Source organism: Macaca thibetana, chromosome 16 (assembly GCF_024542745.1).
Source record: "Macaca thibetana thibetana isolate TM-01 chromosome 16, ASM2454274v1, whole genome shotgun sequence".
Classification (NCBI taxonomy): Eukaryota; Metazoa; Chordata; class Mammalia; order Primates; family Cercopithecidae; genus Macaca; species Macaca thibetana.
Genome location: NC_065593.1, coordinates 74,849,132 through 74,868,157, shown reverse-complemented (window position 1 = coordinate 74,868,157; position 19,026 = coordinate 74,849,132). Strand labels below are relative to the sequence as shown.

The 19,026-nt window shown below is 44.6% G+C and overlaps 2 protein-coding genes across 3 annotated transcripts in view; both read right to left on the bottom strand.

Annotated features, from left to right (window-relative positions):
* The window catches only part of SMURF2 (SMAD specific E3 ubiquitin protein ligase 2), a 115,859-nt gene extending 114,865 nt beyond the window's left edge, over positions 1–994 (bottom strand). The window contains exon 1 of one of the 2 annotated variants that reach the window (XM_050762418.1): positions 518–994. In XM_050762418.1, the coding sequence (XP_050618375.1) occupies positions 518–569 (52 nt within the window). In that variant the 5' untranslated portion in view covers positions 570–994. The remainder of the gene's footprint in view (positions 1–517) is intronic. The other variant, XM_050762419.1, reaches the window with a different exon arrangement.
* Positions 995–7,971: 6,977 nt separating this feature from the next.
* LOC126938369 (mitochondrial import receptor subunit TOM6 homolog) lies at positions 7,972–8,347 on the bottom strand. Its single transcript, XM_050762491.1, has one exon. It carries the CDS (start codon positions 8,325–8,327, stop codon positions 8,103–8,105), a length of 225 nt encoding a protein of 74 aa, XP_050618448.1. The 5' UTR covers positions 8,328–8,347; the 3' UTR covers positions 7,972–8,102.
* Between the last annotated feature and the right edge of the window lie 10,679 nt (positions 8,348–19,026).

The window sequence follows — 19,026 nt, the reverse complement described above, 5'->3', positions numbered from 1 at the left end:
AGTAAAGGTTTTTCATGCGGGCATAAGTGGGTGTGCAAGGTAACAACCCGGGAACACACACGCACACCCTCCCGTTAAGCGCTCCATCTTTAAGGAGTGTTTACTGCGCGCAGTCAGCAACCGGATTCAATAATCCTCGCCACGGGAGCTCTTCATCCCCTTCACGATCCCACCTGGGCGGTAGCCCAGGGGCTGCTCCCCGAGACCCGGGAGGCAGCGTAGGGCTCCTTGACCAAGACTTTCCGACCTGTAAATCCGCCTGCGATGCGAACCGGTGTATCCTCCCCTCCACAAAAGACCACCCCCACCCCCCGCCCCGAGTCATCCTCGGCTTTTTAAAGAATGCCCAAGCCGGAGCAAGTGGTTTTCCAATTACTCTCCCTGAACTAGGCCTTCCCACTCCTCCGACCCCCAACTCACCATTGATCGCGACCCTGGCCCTTCCTAAGGCCACAGGCACCCCCCGCCAGCTCGCCCACCCCGCGGCTGCCCAGCCCGGCCCGCCGCCCCCCCTCACCTGTCAGGCGCAGCTTGACGGGCCCGTTCCTCCGGCCTCCGGGGTTAGACATGTCCCCGGCGGCGGGGGCGGCGGGCGGGACGGGGACGGGGGCGACGGCGAGGCGCGGCGGAGTCACCACAGCGGCCGGGGCTGGGGCCCGAGCAGCCGGCGCCGCGGCCGCCACGGCCGGAGGGTCCCGGATGTGCCGAGCGTCGTCGCCATGAGCCGCGGAGGGAGCGGGACGCCGAGCTCCCCCCTCCTCCCACTTCTCCTTCCTCGGCCCGGGCCGCACAACAAAGCGGCAGCCGCGGCCGCCCGCGCCGCCTCCGCCCGCGCCCCCGCCGCCTCCTCGCGGGCGCAGCGGCCTTTCCTTCCTCTCGTCTCGGCGAGGCCCAGTAGCCGACGGGGCTGGTCGGCTGAGGCGGGCGGTGCTCGGCGACGCCGGAGCAGGACTCTGGGCTCGGCCGCTTCCTCCTCCACCCGCCCTCTTGTCTGAGGGACCCGGGACCTCGGGCCGCCGCCGCCACTCGTCTGCTCCAGGGGGCGGGGAGGAGACGGGAGGCGGGGCCGGCGGGCGGGGCGGGGCCAGCGGGGCGGGGCGGGGCCAGGGCGGGGTCGTCGGGCGCGCGCAGGGTGCCCCGGGCGGGCACCGGCTGTCAGAAAGGGTGTAAGTTGCCGCGGAGGGTCCCACGAGGAACGCGGGGAGGGAGCAGGCAGGGAGCAAAGTGGCGGCGGGCGCGGCAGCTCTGTGACACCTGGAGGGATTTAGTGTCCGGTCCACTTAAGGGAGAGCTTTTGTCCCAACAGCGCCGACTGCATTTATTAGACGCCCACTGCGTCCAGGGCGCTCCTAGAGACTGGGGCGAGGAAGGTTAGAACCGAGTCCGCTGCCTCCCGGGAACTTAGCGTCTTTCGGACGAGGGAAGAGACCGCATTCCTACGCCGATGGTTCCAGCAAAACCCCAGGAGTGCTCTGCTCCTAGTCTTGTAGTTGACACCTCCATCCGGAACTCACCTGGTGGAGGAGATAGGGTTACCTGCCGACTCCCGCTCTTTTCAGGTGCAGCCAAGGATAGGGCGATGATACGTCTTAAAAGATTAACAAGATAAACCTTGGAGAGTAATGTGTGAAGAGTTGTTAATACACTACTGTATTTCGTTATCTCAGGAGGAGAAATTTTTTTTTAAAAATGTGCGCCTTATCCTTTGACCTTGTAACTGTACTGCTAGAAATATTTTTTCTTTTTTTGGACAGGGTCTCCCTCTGTCATCCAGGCTGGACTACAGTGGTGCGATCACGGCTCCCCGCAGTCTCAACTTCCCGGGTTCAGGTGATCCTCCCACCTGAGCCTCTGGACTAGCTGGGACCAAAAGTGTGCACCGCTACGCCCCACTAATTTTTGTATTTTTAGTAGAGACATGTTTAGTAGAGACATTTAGGTTTTCCCATGTTGCCCAGACTGGTCACGAACTCCTGACGTCAAGCGATCCGCCCGCCTCGGCCTCCCAAAGTGCTGGGATTACAGACCTGAGCCACCTCACTGGCCCTATTCTTGACAAATAATCGTACAGAAGATGTTCTTTGTTATATTCCATTAATACCAAAAGGGGAATGAGGGAACAGCATAATGGTCCAGGAACCGCATGGTTTTTTATGCAGCCATATAACTATTTTTATGAAGATCATATACTATGGAAGAATGTATATGTAATGCAAAGTTTAAAAGCAGAATAGAAGTTGTATGCATATACATGTGAAAGTATCTAGCACAATGTAAACTACTGACAACAGCGTGGGGGATTTTTTATGTGATTCCTTAGTTTTGCTTTAGGCTATTATAACATTAATGCAATTTTAAATGTTTTGGATTAATATATTTTAATCCTTATTCCATGCCGGTTATTTCTTTTAATGCATCAGTGAAGTCACTTCTCCAGATAGTTACCTCTAAGAGCATTTCATCAGTTTGGATACAGATATACAATTAAAAGTAATCCAAAAAAGTATATGAAGTTCTAGATATCACACTAAAAATACCACAGATAGACCGGTCACAGTAGCTCATGCCTGTAATTCCAACACTTTGGGAGGCCCAGGAGGGCGGATAATTTGAGGTCAGGAGTTCGAGACCAGCCTGGCCAACATGGTGAAACCCTGTCTGTACTAAAAAATATATATATAAAAATTAGCCAGGCGTGGTGGTGCATGCCTGTGGTCTCAGCAATTAGGAAGGCTGAGGCACAAGAATCGCTTGAACATGGGAGGTTGCAGTGAGCTGAGATCACACCACTGCACTTCAGCCTGGGTGACAGAGCGAGACTCCATATCAAAAATAAATACATAAATAAATAAAAATAAAAATACCAGAGATAGTGGCAGCAAATCATTCAACAAATATTAAGTGGTCATTTTGTGCAAAGCAATGAACAAGGTCCTTTAGAAATGCTTCCTTGTACTACAAACATATAGAAATCAACGTGAACAATAGCTGCTACCACAATTTAAGAGGCCAGTGACAAAAAACTTAGCAAACTGATGTGCACATTCACATTTGCCTTATTTTTATGGCACACGCTTTGTTCCCAACCACCCAACGAACATAATTTGTAGCCTTGTATTAGGTAATAGAAGTTAGGATTTCAGAACGTGATGGGAGACCTGGGGAAGACTGCTTGTTTTGAAGTTGAAAGCAGTACATTCAAATATGTGACAGCATAGAAAAATGTGTATAGGGTTAATGTGCAGAGGTTTGTATTTAAGCTTTCCTGTAAGGTTAAATCCTGTTGTTTACAACAAATATTCAGATAAGAATAACACTGTAAAATCATTCAAGGCCTGGGCATGGTGACTCATGCCTGTAATCCTAGCACTTTGGGAGGCTGAGGCAGAGGAGTCACTTGAGCCCAGGAGTTTGAAACCAGCCAGGGCAATATGGCAACACCCCACATCTACAAAAATTAGCCAGGAGTGGTGGCATGCACCTATAGGCCCAGCTACTTGGAAGGCTGAGATAGGAGGATCACCTGAGCCCACGGAGGTCAAGGTTGCAGTGAGCTGTGATCACGCCACTGTTTTCCAGTGCCACTGCATTCCACCCTGGGCAGCAGACTGAGACTATCACAAAAATACAAAGAAAATCAATATACTGGTAATGATTTTTTTAAGCAGGTACATGGATGTTCATTTTATTGTTTTCCTTGCCATGTTAAACATTGACATTGACTGTAAACATTTATTTTTTTAAAAGTAAGTAAACGTTTAAAATGAAGTAAAATAACTGAAAAAATAAAACAGAATAGGGGCTGAGCATGCTGGCTAACGCCTATAATCCCCACACTTTGGGACACCAAGGTGGGAGGATCACTGGAGCCCAGGAGGTCGAGACTGCAATGAGCCATGATTATGCCATTGCACTCCAGCCTGGGCAACAGAGTAAGACCTTACCTCAAAAAAAACAAACACACACAAAAACAGAATACTCCTAATAGGAAAGTCATTTTGAAGGCCTCTCTTAAGTGAGTGGCCTTATCTAGTCCAGGCTCAGATTTCAGAGATGACTGGGTTAGAAAGCTTAAAAAAAAAGAAAAAAAAAGTTTATGTGTTTCTGTTCCCTTGGGGATATGTTTATGTCCCCAAAGGGGTATATATGTAAGTTATAATGACAACATGTAGGGAATCACCAAATTAATAGATGGAACTTGGGAAAGATAAGGCAGAACATTAGGGGATGGGAATCTTATGTAAAACCAGTTATATACATTCAGGTATAAAAGTATTTGAGGAAAATAGCATTGGACATGAAAACAGGACTTTTTTTTTTTTTGACGGAGTCTCACTCTGTTGCCCAGGCTGGAGTGCAGTGGTGCAATCTGGGCTCACTGCAACCTCCACCCCCTGGGTTCAAGTGATTCCTGCCTCAGCCTCCTGAGTAGCTGAGATTACAGGCAGCCACCACCATGCCTGGCTAATTTTTGTATTATTATTATTTTTTTTTTTTAGTAGAGATGGGGGTTTCACCATGTTGGTCAGGCTGGTCTTGAACTCCTGAGCTTGTGATCCACCCGCCTCAGCCTCCCAAAGTGGTGGGATTACAGGCATGAGCCACCATGCCCAGCAGTACCATTCTTTACACATCAAAATATTACTATGAGATTCATTCAACCACCATTTTATGTTATGTTATGTTACGTTACGTTACGTTACGTTACGTTACGTTACGTTATGTTATTTTTTTGAGTTGGAGTCTCACTCTGTCACCCAGGCTGGAGTGCAGTGGTGCGATCTTGTCTCACTGCAACCTCTTCCTTCCAAGTTCACGTGATTCTCCTGCCTCAGCCTCTCGAGTAGCTGGGAGTATAGGCACCCACCACTCCCCCCAGCTAATGTTTGTATTTTTAGTAGAGGCGAGGTTTCACCACGTTAGCCAGGCTAGTCTCAAACTCTTGACCTCACGTGATCCGCCCGCTTAGGCCTCCCAAAGTGCTAGAATAACAGACGTGAGCCACCATGCCCGGCCCTATTCTTGAAAAATAAATAATAGTACAGAAGATGTTCTTTGCTAAATTCCATTAATAACAAAAAAGAAATGAGGGAACAGCATAATGATCCATAAACTGCATGGTTTTTTGGGTTTGTTGTTGTTGTTTGTTTTTTGAAATGGCGTCTCCCTCTGTTGCCAGGCTGGTGTGCAGTGGCGTGTTCTCGGCTCACTGCAACCTCCGCCTCCTAGGTTCAAGTGATCCTCCTGCCTCAGCCTCTAAGCAGCTGGGACTACAGGCACGTGCCACAAAGCCCAGCTAATTTTTTATATTTTTAGTAGAGGCAGGGTTTCACCATGTTGGCCAAGATGGTCTCAGTCTCTTGACCTCATGACCCGCCCGCCTCGGCCTCCCAAAGTGCTGGGATTACAGGCATGAGCCCCTGCATCCGGCCAACTGCATAGTTTTTTATGCAGCCATTTAACCAACAATTTTTATGAGGATCATATAATATGAAAGAATTTATATGTAATGCAAAGTTTAAAAACAGAAGAAAAGTTGTGTGCATATTCATGCAAAAGTATGTAGCACAATGTAAACTACTAAGGAAAATAGTGTGAGAATTTTTTTATGTGATTTATTAGTTTTGCTTTAGTTTGTTAAAACATTAATGCAATTTTACATGTTTTGGATTAATATACTTTAATCCTTATTTCGTGCCAGTCACTGCTTTTAATGCATCAGTGAAGTCGCTTCTCAGGATAGTTACCTCCAAGAGCATTTCATCAGTCTGGATACAACCTTACAATTAAAGTGATCCAAAAAATATATGAAGTTCTTGACACCATACTAAAAATACCAGATAGGCCAGGCACGGTGGCTCCTACCTGTAATTCCAGCACTTTTGGGAGGCTGAGGCGGGTGGATCATTTGAGGTCAGAGTTCGAGACCAGCCTGACCAACATGGTGAAACCATGTCTGTACTAAAAAAAATATAAAAAAGTTAGCCAGGCATGGTGGCGCATGCCTGTATCCCCAGCTACTCGGGAGGCTGAGGCAGGAGAATCTCTTGAACCCAGGAGGTAGAGGTTGAATGAGCCAAGATGGCGCCACTGCACTCCAGCCTGGGTGACAGAGTGAGACTCCATATCAAAAATAAATACATAAATAAATAAAAATTAAAACACCAGAGATAGTGCCAGCAATTCATTCAACAAATATTAAGTGGCTATTTTGTGCAAAGCAATGAACAAGGTCCTTTAGAAATGCTTCCTTGTACTAGAAATATATATGATATGAACAATATCAATATCAGTGTAATATATCAATGTGAACAATAGCTGCTACCACAATTTAAGAGGCCAGACAGTGGCAAAAAAACTTAGCAAACTGATGTACACATTCACATTTACCTTATTTTTATGGCACACTCTTTGTTCTCAACCACCAAACTAACATAATTTGTAGCCTTGTATTAGGTAATAGAAGTTAGGATTTCAGAACATGATGGGAGACCTGGGGGAGACTGCTTTTTTTTTTTTTTTTTTTTTTTTCAGACGGAGTCTTGCTCTGTTTCCCAGACTGGAGTGCAATGGTGAAATCTCAGCTGACTATAACCTCCACCTTCCAGGTTCAAGCAATTCCCTGCCTTAGCCTCCCAAGTAGCTGGGATTACAGGCATCTACCACCATGCCCAACTAATTTTTGTATTTTTAGTAGAGACAGGGTTTCACCATCTTGGCCAGGCTGGTCTTGAACTCCTGACCTCATGATCCACCTGCCTCGTTCTCCCAAAGTGCTAGGATTACAGGCATGAGCCAGCGCACCCAGACAGAGATTGCTTGTTTGGAAGTTTACAGCAGTGCATTAAAAAATGTAAGTGACAGCATAGAAAAATGTATATAGGGTTAACATGCAGATGTTCGTATTTAGGCTTTCCTGTGAGTTTAAATCCTGTTGTTTAAAACAAATATTCAGATAAGAATAACACTGTAAAACCATTCAAGGCCTGGGCATGGTGACTCATCCTAGCACTTTGGGAGGCCGAGGCAGAGGAATCACTTGAGCCCAGGAGTTTGAAACCTGCCTGGGCAACATGGCAAAACCCCTATCTACAAAAAATTAGCCAGGAGTGGTGGCATGCACCCATAGGCCCAGCTACTCAGAAAGCTGAGATAGGAGGATCACCTGAGCCCACGGAGGTCAAGGTTTCAGTGAGCCGTGATCACGCCACTACATTCCAATGCCACTGCAGTTCAGGGCAGCAGACTGAGACTCTGTCTCGAAAACCAAAAAAAAAAAAAGAAGAAAGAAGGCCAGGTGCAGTGGCTCACACCTGTAATCCCAGCACTTTATAGTTTTAACTATAATTTTTTGGCAGTTTTTTTAAATCAAATTGAGGAAATTCTCTCCATATGCCTATTTTATCTGAATTTTATTATGAATTGGTGTTGAATTTTGTCAAATGCTGTTTTTCTGAAATTAACTGACATGATTCTTTTTTTTTCTTTTTAGCCTTTTAGTATGGTAGACTACACTGATTAATTTTCAAATATCAATCAGCTATGCATCCTTGGAATAAACCCCACTTTGTCATTTGTGTAATTCTTATATATTGATTAATTATATTTGCTAATATTTTGTTAAGGATTTTGCATCTTTATGATGTGTATTGGTTGGCAGTTTTCTTCTGTTTTGTGTGTGTTTTCTTTGGTTTTGGTGTCATAGTAAATACTACTTAAAATAATTGAGCAATGTTCTCTTCTTTTTTTTTTTTTTTTTTTTTTTTTGCCTTTGTGTGCGGTATTTATTTCAAATGTTTGTTAAAACAGCACTGTTATTTCTCAGGACAAGAGCAAAGATCACCCCCTGCAGAAGTTTGGGAACTATGTACAGAACTTTATAGAACAGAGGCAACAATTTAGCTTAAGCCTGTCTGCTGACCAGAGAATGGAACTCTGCGTGGACTGAAGGAACAAAAGGAAACTAGGCAGGGAGAGGGAAGAAAAGTGCCCATCTGAATCAAACTTCAGCTACCATCAGGGCACATCTTGTGGTGGTCACAGATTGTAGGCTGTTTTTTGGAAGATTCGGGTTCAGCACTGGATTCCATTTGTCTACTTGGCTACACCCCTGGCTGAGGTGCCATGAGGTCAATGTCACTCAAGTTCCTGGCCAGCCAAACTCCTGCAGCAAAGAGTCCCAAATTTAGTATCAAGTTCCTCCGGAAGTCATTCCTATCAGTGGCAAAGCGGTAGATGCCCCGAAGCCAATCTCCCACGTTGTCCAGTATTTCCGGAGTTTCATTAGCCCAGCCAGCAGCGTTCACCGGGACCCCGCTGGAAGCCATAGCAGGCAGCTTTGCATGGGCCTGGGTGGAGGAACCCGAGCAATGTTCTCTTCTATTTTCTGAAAGAGTTTAGGTAGAATTGATGTCAACAATAATAATAATTATTATTTTTTTAGATGGAGTCTCACTCTGTCGCCCAGGCTAGAGTGCAGTGGCATGATCTCAGCTCACTGAAACCTCTGCCTCCCAGGTTCAAGCCATTCTCCTGCCTCAGCCTCCCAAGTAGCTGGGATTATAGGCGCGTGCCAGCATGCTCAGCTAATTTTTGTATTTTTAGTAGAGACGGGGTTTAACCATGTTGGCCAGGATGGTCTCGATCTGAGCTTGTGATCCGCCCACCTTTGCCTCCCAAAGTTCTGGAATTACAGGCATGAGCCACCATGCCCAGCAGTTTTAATTATTTTTATTTATTTATTTTTTTTTTATTTATTTATTTTGAGACAGAGTCTTACTCTGTCTCCAGGCTGGAGTACAGTGGCGCGATCTCAGGTCACTGCAACCTCCACCTCCCAGGTTCAAGCGATTCCCCTGCCTCAGCCTACCAAGTAGCTGGGATTACAGGCAAGTGTCACCATGCCCAGCTAATTTTTTGTATTTTAGTAGAGATAGGGTTTCACCATGTTAGCCAAGATAGTCTCGATCCCCTGACCTCATGATCCGCCCGCCTCGGACTCCCAAAGTGCTGGGATTACAGGCGTGAGCCACTGTGCTCGGCTGGTGTTAATTATTTTGTAACTGGTAGAATTCTCTAGTGAAATCATCTGGGTCTGGAAACTCCTTGTTTGTGAATTTTTAAGTACAAATTTAATTTTCTTAATAGGCATAGGGCTGTTCTTATTATTCACTATATTTTGGATGAATCGTGGTAGGTTATTTTCATTTTTTTGAGGAATTGGTCCATTTCATCTAAGTTGTTGAATTTATGTAGAATTAGTTTTAGTATTTCCTAATTATCTCTTTAATGTCTGTAGAATATATATCTCCCATTTCTTCTTCTTCTTTTTTTTCTTTTGAGACGGTGTCTCACTCTCACCAGGGCTGGAGTATAGTGGCATAATCTCGGCTCACTGCAACCTCCACCTCCCAGGTTCAAGCGATTCTCCTGCCTCGGCCTCCTGAGTAGCTGGGATTACTGGTGCCCGCCACCATGCCCGGCTAATTTTTGTATTTTTAGTAGAGACAGAGTTTCACTCTGTTGACTAGGCTGGTTTCAAACTCCTAACCTCAAGTGATCCGCCCGCCTCAGTCTCCCAAAGTTCTGGGATTACAGGCGTGAGCCACCGCACCAGTCCATTTCATTTTATTTTGTAACATTAGTAATTTGTGTCTTTCTTTCTCCCTGTGAGAGGTTTGCCAATTATTTTATCCTTTTAAAAAAATCAAATTTTTGTATTGATTTTATGAATTAGGTTCTATATTCAGTTTATTTGGTATATTCACTTGTCTTTACCATATTCTTTTTTCTTTTCGCCTGGAATTTATTTTTTTCTTCTTTTTCTAGGTTCTCAAGGCAGGAGCTTAGATTATTTATTATTTATTATTAGATTATTTATTTCTAATGTATACCTTAATGGCTATAAATTTCCCTCTCAGCTCCCCTTCCGCCATGTTCCACAAATTCTGTATTTTTGCTCTTCTTTGAAACTTCCTCCTTGACCATTGGATTATTTAGAAGTGTGTTGTTTAATTTCCAAGTGTTTCGATATTTTCCTATCTTTCTGTTACTGATTTCTAGTTTGATTCCATTGTGATCAGACAACACAGTCTGCATGATTTCAAATATTAAGCGGCTATTTTGTGCAAAGCAATGAACAAGGTCCCTTAGAAATGCTTCCTTGTACTACAAATATATACGTGAGTGGGGGTGCAGCCTCAGTTAGAAGCTCCCAGCTTCCTTCTGGGGGCAATAGGACTCACCTCTCTCCTGCCTCCTGGGCACTCACGCGCTCTCTGACTCTTTCTCTCTCTCTGTCTCTTTCTCCCTTTGCCTCCCTTTCTCTCTCCCCCAGACCCATACGATGTGAACAATATCAATATCAATGTACTATATCAATGTGAACGATAGCTGCTACCACAATTTAAGAGGCCAGACAGTGGCACAAAACTTAGCAAATGTACACATTCACATTTGCCTTATTTTTATGGCACATGCTTTGTTCTCAACCACCCAACGAACATAATTTGTAGCCTTGTATTAGGTAATAGAAGTTAGGATTTCAGAACGTGATGGGAGACCTGGGGGAGACTGCTTGTTTTGAAGTTGAAAGCAGTACATTCAAATATGTAAGTGACAGCATTGAAAAATGTATATAGGGTTAACGTGCAGAGGTTTATATTTAGGCTTTCCTGTAAGTTTAAATCCTGTTGTTTACAACAAATATTCAGATAAGAATAACACTTTAAAACCATTCAAGGGCCGGGCATGGTGACTCATGCCTGTAATCCTAGCACTTTGGGAGGCCGAGGCAGAGGAGTCACTTGAGCCCAGGAGTTTGAAACCAGCCTGGGCAACATGGCAAAACCCCGTATCTACAAAAAATTAGCCAGGAGTGGTGGCATGCACCTATAGGCCCAGCTACTCGGAAAGCTGAGATAGGAGGATCACCTGAGTCCATGGAGGTCAAGGTTGCAGTGAGCCGTGATCATGCCACTGCATTCCATCCTAGGCAGCAGACTGAGACTCTGTCTCAAAACCAGAAAAAAAGAAAGAAGTCCGGGTGTAGTGGCTCACACCTGGAATCCCAGCACTTTGGAAAGCCGAGGCGGGCAGATCACTTGAGGTCAGGAGTTCAAGACCAGCCTGGCCAACATGGTGAAACCCTGTCTCTATTTTAAAAAATACAAAAATTAGTCAGGCATGGTGGCGTGCGCCTATAATCCCAGTTACTCCAGAGGCTGAGGCAGGAGAATTGCTTGAACCTGGGAGTCAGAGGTTGCAGTGAGCCGAGATCACACCAGTGCACCTCCAGCCTGGGCAACAGAGCAAGACTCTGTCTCAAAAAAAAAAAAAAAAAAAAGTAAGTTACTAAGATGCTACGCTGCTGACTTTGAAGGTGAAATAAGGGGCCATGAGTCAAGGAATGTAGGTGGCCTCTACACACTGGAAAAGGCAGAAAACAGATTGTACCCTAGAACCTCCAGAAGGAAGGCAGCCCTGCTGACACCTTGATGTTAGCCCATTGAAGCCCATTTTCAAACTTCTGACCTCCAGAACTGCAAAGGGAATAAAAGTGTGTTGTTCTAAGCCAACAACAACAACAACAAAATGAACTACACTCTTCTAAATTACAGTATTAAGGAAAGCTAAACTTTCAGCATTAAATGCACCCAATTGCTTTATCACAGCAACACTTATAGATATATTTTTGAGAAAAAAAAAATGGGAGAGACACAATTCTTAGGGAATTCACCCTCTACTCTCTTCCTAAAATGGAAATCTACTTCGAAAGTAAATTGTGCATGCGCATGCCTTTGATGGGTATAAAAATTGCAGAAAATCTTTTCAAATCCTTTTTATTCCCTTATGACTTCTAATTTGTTTTCAGGAGACTTGTTCATGTTTTATCAAATCATTGTTTTAGGTATCTGTCTCAAATATGACACCACCTATTTTATATCAATACAATTAATCCTTTGCCATAAATGAAATGTAATAGAACTGTCCATTGAAATGCTATAACAGCAACTCATTCAATAGCATTTTCTAAGAAAATAGTTTTTGTTTGGTTTTTGTTTTGTTTGTTGCCCGGGCTGGAGTGCAGTGGTGTGCTCATGGGTCACTGCAGCCTCAACCTCCCAGGCTCAAGCAATCCTACCTCCTCAGTTTCCTGAGTAGCTGACACTACAGGCATATGGCAACATACTCTGTTGATTTTTTTTTTTTTTTTAGAGACAGAGCCTCACTATGTTGCCCAGGCTGGTCTCAAACTCCTGGGCTGAAGCAATCCTCCCGCCTTGGCCTCCCACAGTGCTGGGATTATAGGCATGAGCTACTGCACCCAGCCTACCAAAAAAACTTTTTCATTAATGTATTTTACTAATCACTTAAAGTTGTATTCTTTATGACAGCGTCAGAGACCATAAGTGAAAATCTACACATGGTTATCAGAATATGTCAAAGCTTTTGTTTAAAACATTTTTCTGTTTTCCAGGGCTAATGTCAAAATGTGATGTGACTCTGCAAGAAAATGCTTACCATCTGTGGTTGGTATTTTTTCTTCTGCTCCAGCCATTAATATATATTTTTACATACAAGAGTTGTCTCCAGTAATAATAAATCTGTCTGAGGTAAGGTTATGTTAATAATTGTACTCCTGCAAAGCTATTTTTGTAGTGTAAATTTCAAATTTAATACAGCTTATCCACCATGGAAGAGGCTAACATCAAGTGCTCAGCAATTTATACCACTGCTTAAAAGTTAACTTTCTTTCATTTTGAAAATATCACTAATTTGGCCAGGCACGGTGATGTGCGCCTGTAATCCCAGCATTTTGGGAGGCCGAGGTGGGTAGATTGCTTGAGGCCAGGAGTTCAAGACCAGCCTGGCCAACATGGTGAAATCCCATCTCTACTAAAAATACAAAAATTAGCCAGGTGTGGTGGCAGACACCTGTAATCCCAGCTACTCTGGAGACTGAGGCAGGAGAATCGCTTGAACCTGGGAGGCAGAAGTTGCAGTGAGCCAAGACTGTACCACTGCACTCCAGCCTGGGTGACAGATTGAGACTCCCAAAAAAAAAAAAAAAAAGAAAGAAATGAAAAGACCTTATTGTAGTCTTTTTGTTTTTTTGTTTGTTTGTTTGTTTTGTTTTGTTTGAGACAGTCTCGGTGTGTCGCCCAGGCTGGAGTGCAGGGGCGAGATCTCAGCTCCCTGCAACTTCTGACTCCCAGGTTCAAGCGATTCTCCTGCCTCAGCCTCCCAAGTAGCTGGGACTACAGGTGCCCGCCACCACACCGGCTAATTTTTTGTGTTTTTAGTAGAGATGGGGTTTCACTATGTTGGCCAGGCTGGTCTTGAATTCCTGGCCTCATGATCCGCCCACCTCAGCCTCCCAAAGTGTTGGGATTACAGGCGTGAGCCACCACACCTGGCCTGTAGTCTTAAAGTGGCTTTCTCAGCTGCCAACTCTAGGACCTCTCAACTCAGCTCCTCGTGTCTAGTTCAGTCTCCCAGTGTCCCCATCTCATGTTTCAAGGAGAGAAAATTTCACTGGCTTCTTGGTGAGCCACACACCTTTGGCTCAGTCAGTGGAGGCCAAGCTCCCTTAGTACAAACACAGCTACCCGGGCTTATCCCTGCTGTAAGGCAGCGGTTCTCAAAGTGGGTTCTCTGCACCAGTGGCATTAGAAATGCACATTCATGGGCCCCACCCCAACCTATGGAATCAGCATCTCTAGGGATGGAGCCCGGGACACCGTATTAGAGCTATAAGCAAGGGCAGATTTCCTCAGGAAGGGATGTGTGTAGGGACTACCTGCTTTTTTTTTGAGACTCTGTCTAAAAAAAAAAAACAAACAAACAACAACAACAAAAAAAAAACAAAAAACAAAAAACAGCACCCTGAGAAGGCTGAAGGCAACTGGCAACTGGCACGGGGGAGCCCAGATCTGCAGAGACACAGGTAGGAAATGTGACCCTAGCTTCTGTGATTGGGTGATTGGATGATTTCATCATCTTGATTTTGGACTTCAACCCTTCACCGCACCTGGCCCAGGTCTTTCCAAGTAGATAAATAAATGATGAACTGAAGGCCAGGCATGGTGACTCACGCCTGTAATCCCAGCACTTTGGCAGGCCGAGGTGGGAAGATCACTTGACACCAGGAGTTCGAGACCAGTCAGGGCAACATCACAGGAGCCTGTCTCCAAAAAAAAAAAAAAAAAAAGGAAATGAGTTCGTAGAAGGAGACTGACAAACCAGACAGACAGAGAGAAGCTAAGAGACTTCTCAAGAGGGAGACAAAGAGAATGACTAACAGATTCCCTGCTAGTTCTCCTGGCTCAGGCATACTTCTCACACTCCATTTCCGAGAGGGCCCCCAGTAAATAACCATTCTGTCCCTTACTTAAGCAAGTTTAAGTGGACCCCTGTTCTTTGCATTTATTTTGTCTCCACTTGAAACCCCTTTTCCTTTTCAGATCTGTCCTAAGCTCATCCCCAAAGATCCTTGATTGTCTGTCTTGCTCCTGCTCATGTTCTTCCCCAGAACTGGACTGTCGCCTGCAACCCAGCCCATGGCTTGGATCCCACCACCAAGGTGCGGCCCTTCTACAATCTAGAGCAGCCTAATACATATGACTAGTGTGCACTTGAAACCTGGCTAGTGATGGGCTGCAAGTGTAAAATACACAGTGGATTTCGAAGACTCAGTATGGAGAAAAAAGCAAAACATCTTATTAATATTTTTATATTGATGACACGTTAAAATGATAATATTTTTGATATACCTGTATTGGGCTAAATAAAATACAATATTGGCCAGGCGCAGTGGCTCACACCTGTAATCTCAGCACTTTGGGAGGCCCAGGATGGATCACCTGAGGTCAGGAGTTTGAGACTAGCCTGGCCAACATGGTAAAATCCTGTCTCTACTAAAAATATAAAAAATTAGCCAGGTGTGGTGGCGAATGCCTGTCATCCCAGCTACTCGGGAGGCTGAGGCATGAGAATCACTTGAACCTGAGAGGCAGAAGTTGCAGTGACCCAAGATCTCGCCACTGCACTCCAGCCTGGGCAACAGAGTACAGCGTGAGACTCCGTCTCAAATATATATATATATCCAATACATACATATATATATATGTATACACACACACACACACACACACATACACACATATAGTAATTAAAGCTCATTTCATCTATTTCTTTTACTTTTTTCAATATGGCTACAAGAAAATTTGAAATTACAAATGTGACTCTCATTATATGTCTTTTGGACTGTGGTGACCTAGAGGTAATGACCATTCACTTATGTACCTTCAGAATGTTTCACACAAGCTAGATTTGCCACTGGCAGGCTCTGCACTCTGCCCAACATCAGACTTTGCCTACCTCACCCCTCAGGCCTTACCTTACCCACCCAGCTCTCTAATTATTTTCTATGGCGAGGTCAGTTCAACAGCAACTATCTCACCCTGGTGAGAATGAAACGATCTAGTGTTAAGATTTTCTTTCAGCCCCTACCACACCTGCCTGGTTTTGCCTTACATTGACCATCATGTCCTGTGCCTAAGTCTTAAAACTAGACAGAGCTTGTACAGCAGATTCATGTGTGCAGTAGAGAGGTGGGCTAGATGACCTCTGTTATGGGTTAAATTGTGACCTCCAAAAAGATATGTGGAAGTCTTAATCCCTGGTACTTGTGAATGTGACATTATTTGGAAATGGGCCCTTTGGAGTTAAAATCAAGTTAAGATGAGGCTTTTAGAGTGAGTCCTAATTCAATATGACTGTATTCTTTTTTTTTTTTTTTTTTTTTTTTTTTTTTTTTTTTTTTTGACAGAGTCTCACCCTGTTGCCCAGGCTGGAGTGCAGTTGTAAGATCTTGGCTCATTGCAACCTCTGCCTCCCGGGTTCAAGCAATTCTCCTGCCACAGCTTCCCAAGTAGCGGGGATTACAAGTGCCCACCACCATGCCCAGCTCATTTTTGTATTTTTGGTAGAGACAGGGTTTCACCATGTTGGCCAGGCTGGTCTCAAACTCCTGGCCTCAAGTGATCTGCCTGCCTTGGCCTCCCAAAGTGTTGGGATAACAGGCGTGAGCCACCGCGCCTGGCCCTGTGTCCTTTTAAGAAGAGAAAAATTCCATGTGAAGACAGAGAGACACAGAAGGAATGCCATATGATGACAGAGGCAGAGACTGGAGTGAAGCAGCTGCAAACCGAATATTAAGGATTGCCAGCCACCACCAGAAGCGAGGAAGAGTCAACCTAAGATTCTACTCAAAGTCTCAGAGGGAGCATGGCCTGGCCAACACCTTGATTTTGGACTTCTGTCCTTCAGAACTGTGTTGTTTTATGTATTAAACCACCCAATTTGTGGTGCTTTGTCTCAGGAGCCCTGGGAAATGAATACTTCTAAGTCTCTTCCATACTTTTTCACATACGATACAGGTAACAAAACACATTGTGCAACTGGTTTTCATTTTTTGTTGCACTTATAATGCTGTACTTTTTAAAAAAAATAGAAAATCATGTAACTCTAGGCCATTTTATGCACCCATTTTAAGTATACACACCAGCCTGTTATATTTTGAATTCTGAGATAAAAGAGAATGTAATTTGAAGAGATTACATATTTTCCAAAGCCAATTTGGTGATTTAAGCACGGAAGTATTACAATTAAATATTTGAAAAGTTATCTATGCATGTTTTGCTGTAAGACGATAGCATGAAGCAACACATCTTTTCAGGATGAGGTAGCAGCCCAGGCCCCGGGGGAAGGGAGCTCGGGCATCACTCGACTGCAACTACTTTGGACAACTGAGCAACATGAGCAGGCTCAAAAAAAAAGTCATATCCAATCATCCTCAAAATACAAACTGTAGTAGCTACAACACAGTTCTCTAAGGGCGAGATGGGAGGAGAAGTGGAAATATTTGTACGATGCAGTCTTTATGGGTAATGCAGAGAATATGGGCCAGAATGAGATCAACATGACTCGTAAGCCCGTGGGTCAATGTCAAAGCATTGCTTAAAATTCCTCAGTGGCTGCTCATTGCCCTCAGGACCCAGTCCAAAGAGCTTTGTGTGGCATTTCCAGCATTGCCGGGCCCCTGCCCACCTCCAGCCTTATTTCCTCCTTCTCCTCTGCTCTGCCTGTACCAAAGAACTCAAGGCTCTCATCTTTCAGGTTCCTTTTGTCTCATCGAGGTCAGTTTCTCCTCTCACCCTCAGACAGTAAGTAGGCACCTGCTTTCCCATCTGTCTGGCGTATCCAAACAGGAAAGCATATAATATGAGTATTTTACATCATGTAATTGACTACTTAATTGATTCATAAATTATATTATAGTGTGAATGTGTCTGATAATATATTACTTAGTTTTGTCGTTTCTGTTAATTTTATTTTATTTTTTGCAACAGAGTCTCACTGTGTTGCCCAGGATGGAGTGCAGTAGTGCGATCTTGGCTCACTGCAACCTCTGCTTCCTGGGCTCAAGGGAGTCTCCTGCCTCAGCCTCCCAAGTAGCTGGGATTACAGGTACCTGCTGCCATGCCTGGCCGATTTTTGTGTTTTTTGTTTTGTTTTGTTTTGTTTTTTTCAGTTGAGTCAGGGTTTCACCATATTGGCCAGGCTGGTCTCAAACTCTAGACCTCAGGTGATCCGCCCACCTCAGCCTCCCAAAGTGCTGTGATGATAGGTGTGAGCCACCGTGCCTGGCCTCATTCATTTTAATTAATGATAGAATTTTAAATGGGAGAACCACCAGAGATCATCTACCATGTTCACCTCCCTCTAGATGAAGAAAATTAGGCTTATTTTTTTTTTTTTACATCTTAAAAGACAGGACTGGAGCTGGGCGTGATGGCGGGTGCCTGTAGTCCCAGCTACTTGGGAGGCTGAGGCAGGAGAATGGCGTGAAGCCGGGAGGCGGAGCTTGCAGTGAGCTAAGATCGCGCCACTGCACTCCAGCCTGGGTGACAGAGCGAGACTCTGTCTCAAAAAAAAAAAAAAGACAGGGCCAGGCATGGTGGCTCACGCCTGTAATCCCAGCACTTTGGGAAGCTGAGGCGGTCGGTCAGGAGTTTGAGACCAGCCTGGCTGAAATGGTGAAACCCCATCTCTACTAAAAATACAAAAATTAGCTGGGCATGTTGGTGGGCACCTGTAATCCCAACTACTCTGGAGGCCGAGACATGAGAATCACTTGAACCTGGAAGGTGAAGGTTCCAGTGAGCAGAGATCGTGCCACTGCACTCCAGCCTGGGCAACAGAGTGAGATTCTGTCTCAAGAGAAAGAAAAAAAAAAGAAAAGACACTCAGATGCCTCTTATAGTGTGTATAATTGTGATCACAGACTCTGACAATAAAGTCAATTATTGGAATACATCCTCTTCGTTAGTAGGGTCTTTAAGGTAGCACCCCGCCAAATTCCAGATAAAAACTTCAGGCCTCCCCTGAGGTAGGGCTGGACTTCCCCGGGGCCTCTATCATGGGAGGCTCATCCCGGTAAGACCTACAGCATGGAGGAAGTAAAGAAAAGACAAAGAGCTCTGTAAGCAACTGGGTACCAAGAGAAACTCTAAAATCCACAGTGGGGAAAGTTGTTCTATCTTTCCAAGGCCTGAGTGAACTAAGGGGCGGTGAGAGGTCAGAAGTATTCCATTAATTAATATCCTTCCACATGTCAGGAAACTTCCAGAATTGAGTAAGAAGCAAACTCCCCCTGCTATTCACTAACAGCTGAATCGATGAATGTCAAGATCATTAGAAAGCAATGTCATTTCATATTTTCCAAATGACAGAGGAGAATATTTAATTGCATCCATTATCTGGGAAAGCTGATACTGTAACTGTGGAGATATTTATGAAGCAAGAAGGGCCCTTTACCTACAGAGGTGCATAAACACACTCAGACTAGAATTTCTAGATTTCTAAGTAGTCGTTTTTGGTATTGGACCCCCAGTGGCCATTCCTTTATTAAAACTTGTCCTTGTGTGTTTAAAATCCTATCCACTGAGTTAGTTTCAACCT